Raw genomic sequence first — 8,813 nt, forward strand, 5'->3', positions numbered from 1 at the left:
TGGTTTTCTAAAAATAAACAATAATAAAATTAAGGGATATTTTTTATAAAGGAAGAAAATTCAAATGTATGTAAACCTCGATAATTCTAAGCTGCTTTTAGAAGACCTAGGACTACACAGATATTTATTAAGACTCCAACCTGGTGTGGCACAGATGTATACCCACAATCCCAGCAACTGGGAGGTGGAGGAAAGCAGATGTTCAAGGACATGGTCAACAGAGCAAGTTCAAAGCCAGTCTGGTGTACATGAAACCATCTAAAAAAAACCCAACCCCAAAGCAAGACACCTGCCAGGACACGCGTGAGAAACTAGGGAAGGAGTGAAAGACAAAGTTCCAGCTCAGCGAGGGAGAGGCTGTTGCCTCCCACACCCAGTTCAGCCTCAGGCCTTTGGCGGCCTCCACCCGAGGCTGTCACCCAGGGAATTAAGCTGAAAGACCTTCTGCAGACTACAGGTTTATCTCTGAAAGAAGTTCCCCTAGAAGTTCAGCAGAGATACAACTACGCCTGTGACAACACCTATTGCCAGAGGACATCTGAGCCGTTGGTGACTCCCTCCTAACTCTTCCCTGACTCCTCAATGTTTATGTTATGCAAATGTCATTGTAACCTAGAGATCCAGTTTGGCTCTCCTGTATAAATGCTGAAACCCAAAACTCAATCAAGGCTCAAGCCTTGATTGGAAACTCTCAACTTGGCTTCACATCCTTTTGTTCTTGAACTCTGTGTTTCAGGTCTCCTTTCTCCCTCCGGTCGAGGCAGAACCTGGTTCGTGAAACTGCGGGACAGTTTCAAGAGGCCAGCGCTTGCATGCCAGTACTTGGGAGCTGAGGTATGAAGACTGCTATCTGAAGAGAACTATTACTAAGCTCTGACTCAACAATATGACATTCCTTCCCACTTCTATATCTTATGTGGATGCCAGCTCCGTCCGCTCCTACTCTGGACATCCTCACTCTCTCTGAACCCTCCTACCCAGCCCCTACATACAGCTGCTTTGCCAACAGCTCCAGCTGACCTGCTTGCTTTCCTGGGCCCCAACTCAAAAGGCATAATAAGCTCTTTCTCTAAATTAGACTTACTCATTTTATGTGTGTTTTGCCTGAGAGTACATATATGTACCACCTGTGTGCTTGGTGCCTGTGGAAGTCAGAAGAGGGCATCAGATCCCCTGGACCTTGAATTTTGGATGGTTGTTAACCACTCTATGGGTGCTGGAAATCAAACCCTAGTCCTGTGCAGGAGCAGCAAATGCTCTAACTAATGAGCCATTCCTCGACATGTGCATTTCCCTCCTTCTGACCTCTGCTCTGCTGCTTTCTCCCTCTAAACGCCAGGAAAATGGTTCTTGAACTTTAAAAAAAAAAGTCAAATTTTGGTAGACTTTTAGAAGTGATTTAGTTTAATAGTAGTAATTTGGCTCGAATGGAAATGGTTCCTTTTGAAAATAGTACCAATTTATTGAGTTAATTTGAAATTACAGGCAAGCCTCAGTGCTTTAAATTACAACAGTATAACATTAGAAAATTTTCTAACCAGGTGTGTGTGAATAGCCAGGGTTACATATAAGGGTTGACTCAGTGGTTAAGAGAACTGGCTGTTCTTCTCAGAGACAGGTTTGATTCTTAGTACCCACAAGGCGGCCCATACCCAGTGTAACTCCAGTTATCTGATGCCCTCTACTGGCCTCTGAGTTATTTGGACGGCTCTTTTTTATAAGTACCTTCCAACATTTAACTATGAAGATATTCATACAAAAAGTTGAGAGGTTATATAGTGTTACCTGTCTATCTACCTACATATTTATCTGTGTAGTAAAGTCTATCTACCTACATATCTATCCATCCATCCATCCATCCATCCATCCATCTACCCGTGTAGTACTGGGTCCCACAGTTTAACTTCCTGTGTAACTTACTTCATCTCATGTGCACTTCAAAGAGATACTATTTAGAAGTGTTCTTAATAACGAGAGCAAGGAATATTTTCTAGAGGAAAAAATCATTTGGAAGCAGATTGCTTCTGTTGTGGTAATTCTGATTAAAGGACAAGAAAATCTGATCCACAACAAATGTAAAACGCATGCACACTTCAGGGCTCGGCACCAATGATGGCCTCTCATTTATTTCAAGACGACTTGCTCCCACAGGTCCAAACAACGGCGGTGCATGTTAACTGAAATTGCATACACTCAGTGTCTTCTGAGTAGGCAAGTGCAGTGTGAGAATCTTTAGAAAGTGTTAGATACACATGTAAACCAAGGTTTTAAGATTCAACAGACATTCCTAGTGCACATGAAAAAGCAGATGCTTCTTGGTAGCTAAGGCTATACCATAACTGTCCCTCACAGGAAACTAACGGAACCACCTAGGCCAGCTGCTGTGGTAGCCTGCGCCTATGACATCAGCACTGGGGAGGCAGAGGTGGTGTGATCAGGGGATCAGCCTCATCCTCAGCTATATGGCAAGCTTAAGGTAGCCTTGGCCACACAACACCCTATCTTTATGAATAAATAAATATCAAGCCCGTGCCATTTCAGAAACTACAGATGAAATTCAAAGGCCAATGAAGACTACAGTCAGAATTTTCTCAACCCAAAAGAGAGCAACATCATGCCGGCTGAACATACAACACAATCCATGCAAAATGAGTTCTCCCCTTACAATGCATTCAGTAACAAAAATCCCATAGTTTTCCAAAGCTTGTCTGCCTGTCTGTCTCTCCTCTCTTGAAACAGAGTTTCTTTACACAGCCTCAGCTGTCCTGTAACTTGCTACGTAGACCAAGCTGGCCTCGAACTCAAGAGACCCACCTGCCTCTGTGTGGGGGGATTAAAGGCATGCACTACTCCCCTAGCTCTGCAGGATTTCTTTTAACCCACACACTGACACCAGGACTCTGGTGACTTACCTCCATCCTCATGATGATCCTGTTGTTTCTGGTAGTGATGCTCATCACGTGCTGAAACCTCAAGTCTCTGGCCTGGAGTGCTAACTCATGGTATAATTCAGTTTTCTTCCTCTCTATTGGAGAAACAGACTGGGTGAAACTACTAACCTAAGGAGCAGGGGCTGCTGTAGTGTCCCCGCCTCATCAGTGCAGTTTCTGTCACTATCACTCAGAGGCTAAGAGAGACCTCAACACCCATTCTAACTGTAAAAGCAGATTCTGTGAACTCAAGTTCTCCCCTCCTCTCTTCTATAGTATTTCACTGTGCTCAGCAGCCCACTGGGGAGTATAAAAACCACAAGCAAGTATGAGGAGAATCTACAGTAGCAATCTTTACCTTGGATATAGTCTCCTCTCTGACAGGATGTCACACATCCCAAGCTGGCCTTGAACTCCTTAAAAATCCTTAAGAATTGAAGAATGACCTCAAACTCACACAGTTATTGCTGGGGACTGAGTCTAGGTATTCCTGTATTTTTGGCAAGCTCTTTACCAACTGAGCTACATCTCTATCCCACAGTCATTTTTTCTTGAACATAAACTTTATCAGCTAGTTTTTTAGATTTATTTCTATATACGAATGTTTGTCTACACATATAGCTGTGTATGACATGTTGGTGCCTGTGGAGACCAGAATGCTACACTGAATCCCCTGGAACTAAAGTTACTGATGGTTGTGAGCTACTGTGTGGGTGCTAAGAACTGAACCTGGGTTCTTTTCGAGAACAAGTGTTTTTAATTGCTAAGATATTTCTCTAGCCCCTATATTTTCTGTTTTTACCACTATAGGATCATATTCAGGGTTTTGGATCTGTGAATAAGTTGAATTTGGTAATTTATTATTGGACTAAGAAAACTCAATATTCACAGCAGACCCTCCTATCTGAAAACTAAACTTACTAGCTAAGAATATAGTAGACGAGAGAAACTTGTGATAGGCTCGGGACAGTAGTATGCGTATTTTTGTGTCAAACACACCTCCAACAAGGCCATAAACAGAAAAGCTTAGGAAAGAAACTCTGGGAGAAACACAAGGACATAAGCAAGGATGAACAGGACCAAGGGCTACAGGGACGGGTGAAACTGGAGCCTCAAGCCACTCAGTGCCCTACACTTCCATCTTTCTACTACAAGGACGGGGTGGGGGTGGGGCCTAATTCTCCTTTAAACTGTCTCAGCATGAACAGGACTCATAGGGCTGTGGAAGGGAGACTGACAGAAGAAACAGGAGGGAAGACAGCAGAGCTCCACAGCCAACTCTACTGCAAACACTAAGCATCCTGGGAGTCCAAGTGGCTCCTGCCAGAAGGAAGTAACACAGGAGAACTGCACACAGGGGCTGACAGTCCCATGAGCGCTGGTGAACAAACATGAGGAGAACCACATCTTCAACACAGTGGCAGTCACAAAGAACACTGTACTAACATTACAATTTCCAATTTTTCACCAAATTCACTAATCCATTGATAAAGATACTCACCAAAAGAGGTAACGTTTCCTTCTTTGTCAAACTTTGTCTAAAGATAGATCATAAAAACAAGTATTAATTTAATCTCAACTTAGTGTACTTATGTGCTGAGAAACAGCCTTAAAACATTGAAATGCAATTATAAATCGTATCTGCAAAAGTCCCTATTTTTGATTCCCTTGCTAATATAAACTTGATAGACTAACTTTCTTTTTCTGTGTGTGTGTGTGTGTGTTTAGAGACAGGGTTTCTCTGTGTAGCCCTGGTTGTCCTGGAACTCACTCTGTAGACCAGGCTGGCCTCGAACTCAGAAATCCACCTCTGCCTCCCAAGTGCTGGGATTAAAGGCGTGCGCCACCACTGCCTGGTGATAGACTACTTTCTATCTTGGTTCCTCAAGAAATCCACTCATGGGGAATAAGTTCTGTCTCTAGGTAACCTTGCTTTGGGTACCAAGGGCCTTGAGAATGGATGGCACTGAATTGGACATGATCTTAAGCCTTACCATGATCACTGTGGGGGCCCCGGAAGCCAGTTTCCGGGAGACATGGGGACTGTTAGCCATGGGTCTCACATGCACTTCTGCAAATTCATCTGTATCTGAGTTATTGGTTAGCAGGCTAGCGAAGCCTCTGATGACTTCGAGGACTATCTGGCTGGGAAAGAATGATCTTGACAATGATCCCTGGGTTGGGGACGTCATTCAGGGGAAACAGCTCTGGCCTTGTTGCTGAGTGTGGCTGTCTTACAAACCTACATGCCTTCTCAGAGTTAAGAGTCTCTGGCAGGTACTGCAGAATGAACTGAGACATACAGAAGAGGTGCCCGCAGTCCCAGCATGCACCGGGCCACATTAACTCTGCTCAGGAGAGGAACACTTTCTGTATGCTAGTGTAGTCACGGTTGCAGGTGTCAAATATGAACACATGGGCTGTCCTACTTAAGAAACTAAACACAACCCAAGCATGGGTCTTGGTGACACATAGATACTAGGTTACTGCTTTGGAGACAACTTATGCTATGATAGCAGAATTAAAGCAAACCCTACAATTCACACTTCAGCCTGCTTCTCCCGAGAAAGATCTCATCCACAGGATGGAAGCGGTAGGAACACTACAGTCAAGGGTTTTCTTTCTTTTCTTTTCCCTTTTTTTGAGTCAGGGTTTTTCCATATGTAGCCCCGACTGTCCTGGAACTCCCCTTTATACATCAGGGTGACCTTTAACTCACAGGAATCCTCCTGCCTCAGCCTCCTGAGTACTGGGATTACATGCACCACCATGCTCCAGGGTAAACTTTTATTAAAAGCTTAGTATCTGTGTAATACAGACTAGCTTGCCTTAGATTGATTTCTGAAACACATATACTCACTGCAGAAAATAAGGAAATTTGTAAAACTACACAAATCATACGGTTTGACAAATTTTTAGAGGAAATTATGCCAGTAATAACTTATAAGGTATCTTCCAGTGTTCTTGTAAATCATACCTCTACCAAAACATATTAAGTGTTTTTACATTTTGATATCTATGCATCATTTTTCTTTAGTGAGATCCTTTTCTGAAAGACATCATATAAACCAACATTTAAAATGGTTACTTTGCAACTAACTCACTTTTCCAACTCATTCTTTTCAATAGAATCAGCAGATTATTAGTGGTCTTGGGAGAAATTTATTTTGCCTACAAAGAACTTTCAGTCATCAGGACTTTGCATCCTTTTGGGGAGCAGGGGTTAATGACTGTGTGGTCCAGGCTGGCCTTGCACTCACACCCTTTTACCTTGGTCTCCTGCTTACCTGAGAGTCAGTGGCTTTGATTCTATTATGGAACGGAACAATTCCAGAAAAATACTTTCCAAGTAATTTTGCAGAAGCTGGCAAGGTGCCTCGGGGCTGTAATCCCAGCATTTGCGAGGCCAAAGCACTAAGACTGTCCTTAGTATGAAGCTACCTTGGACTAACACTGAGTTTTAGCTCAGCCTGGTCAAGAGACTGACTCAAAATGCAAAGCAAAGCAAAACCCAAACAATAACAAAAAATAAAAATAAAAACAAACAAAGAAACAAAAAAACAAACAAGCAACTCTGGGATGCCTCTTAGTTTATATTGTCCATAAAGAAAAGTTCTAGCCAGGTGGTGCTGGCATGTGCCTTCAATCCCAGCACTCAGGAAGCAAAACTAGGCCTATCTCTGTGTTTCAGGCCAGTCTGGTCTATACAGAGAAAGGAAAGAAAGAAGGAAGGAGAGGAAGGGAAAGGGGGAGGAGGAAGAGGAGACAGCGGAGAAGGAGGAGAAGCAGGAGAAGCAGCAGCAGCAGCAACCAAAACCAACCAAAGTTCTTTAGCTGGGCATGGTGGTACATACTTTCAATCCTAGCACTTGAGAAGCAGAGGTAGGAAGATTCCAAATGCTCTAGGCCAGGCAATGAGGCTTACACAGTAAAACCATGTCTTAAAGTTCTCTACGAAGCCAATATTAACTAAACCCAGATTATTTGTAAAGAATAACATGTGCTGGATGGCCTCTGAATCTGAGGCACCATTCTCAGGGTTTTGTGAGTTTTCATGTTCAGTAAAAAGTAGGTGATTTAATTTGTCTTCATTTTTATGAACGTGCCTGTGTGTGCTTATATATGTTCTGGGCCACAGAAGAAGGTGTCGGACCCCTGGAGCTATGCTAATGTGGTTGTGAGCCACAAGGTGTGGGTGGTGAGAATGAAAGTCATGCCCCTGGAAGAGCAGCAGGTGCCAGCCATCTCTTCAGCCCCTAACACATGTCTACTTCTAGTTCACAAATGAGCATATTAACATACAGTGATATTATCTCAGCTTGGTACTCTAATCCTTATAATTACCTAAGGCAATAATTCCTAGTTATCAATGAGAAAACTAAGGTACAGGATATCACAATAACTTGTCTAAGTCCCCCTATGGAAAGAGAGCACACTGAGATTTAAACTTAGGAAGTCTGGCTCAGATTTAAAACTTTTTTGGAAACCATAAAAGCTTACAAAATGAGCTGCAAAGACAATTTACAATTTTACTTAGGTTACTTATGGCTAACATTTTGTCACCAAGGGCCTAATTTCATAAATGTACAACACTGCCCTCACTCAGCTGCCTTCCCAGTATTTTCCAAGCCTCTCAATGGCTTCCAAGGGATTCTAAACAGACTCGTATAAAACCTGCAGTGTTCACAAAAGAAACTTTGGGGCTGGGGATGTGGCTTAGTTGGTAGAGTGCCTGCCTGGCATACAAAAAGCCCTGGACTGCATAACATAGGTGTGGTGGTGCGTTAAAACAGTATAGTGTATTGCTACAACTTGAGGAGGCAGAGCCAGGAGAACAAGTTCACCCTAGACCACATAGCAAGTCTGAAGTCAGGCTAAGTTACACGAGACTTGTTCTCCCCCAACACCCCTCCCCCCGCAAAAGAAAAGAAACTTTGGCTGCTGGTAGAAGCCCTTAACATGTACTACAGAAACTTAATTTTATTGAAAAGGGGAAAACTTTTGAGCTGTCATTTGAACAGACTGTTCTGTATAGCGAGAGCCCCAGTCATTAGTAAAGCTTCAAGAGTACCTGTAGACCAACCTCTCAGGTGCTTGGGTCACTGGCCAAATACAGCACAAAGACAAATACCTTCTCCCACCCCAAAGCTTGTGAACTTGCAAGTTATTGGATGCTGTGTACTCACTCACCACGGCAAACACCTGGGCCACGCTGGCTAACGTGGCTTGAGAGGCATCAGAGGTTCTAAACCGGTGCACATCACCTGAGAACAAAGGAGAGAATGAATGTCCCATGCTAACCTATTTTCCTGGAAGGTCAACTGCAGTTCTCACAGTCCATGGAGCCTTCAGAACACCTTGTGTTTTGAAACTTTCTCCTACTGCAAAAAGAAAACACTTGTTCTGTTAGGACTGCAGCTAATCATTCTGTCCTTCTTCCCACCCACCACTTCCATGTACTAAATTCACACAACTTGTTGACTCAGGTCTGTCCTTTCTCTGTGACTAGAAAGGTCAGCTGGAGCTGGGGCAACAGCGCCTGTGTAAAACGCACAACGCCCTGGGCTTTGCCCGAAGCACTGTACAAAATTAATAAAATAAGCCTTACATTTGTATTGGGTGAGTCTGAGTACTGTGGAAGTCAGAAGTTTACTCTCTCCTTCCACCATGTAAACTTACAGACCACTTGGTTCCCAAGCATTATCAAGGGAGAAAAAAAAAAAGCATGTAACAAAAAGACTGAGTGTGTGACAGCAGCTCATTACGGGAAAAATTTAAGTACAATTTAAAAAAAAAGAAAAAGAAAAAGACGCCAGGCAGTGGTGGCACACGCCTTTAATCCCTGCACTTGGGAGGCAGAGGCAGGCGGATTTCTGAGTTCAA

The 8,813-nt window shown here is 43.3% G+C and overlaps 1 protein-coding gene across 1 annotated transcript in view; it reads right to left on the minus strand.

The window, feature by feature from the left end:
• Positions 1-8,813, minus strand: part of Mrs2 (magnesium transporter MRS2) — a 28,356-nt gene that overhangs the window by 18,240 nt on the left and 1,303 nt on the right. The window contains exons 2-4 of the mRNA XM_031358127.1: positions 8,121-8,194; positions 4,432-4,468; positions 2,913-3,025 (exon numbers count right to left, since the gene is read on the minus strand). Coding sequence (XP_031213987.1) covers positions 2,913-3,025; positions 4,432-4,468; positions 8,121-8,194 — 224 coding nt within the window. The remainder of the gene's footprint in view (positions 1-2,912; positions 3,026-4,431; positions 4,469-8,120; positions 8,195-8,813) is intronic.

The sequence above is a fragment of the Mastomys coucha genome, unplaced genomic scaffold (genome assembly GCF_008632895.1).
Source record: "Mastomys coucha isolate ucsf_1 unplaced genomic scaffold, UCSF_Mcou_1 pScaffold7, whole genome shotgun sequence".
Classification (NCBI taxonomy): domain Eukaryota; kingdom Metazoa; phylum Chordata; class Mammalia; order Rodentia; family Muridae; genus Mastomys; species Mastomys coucha.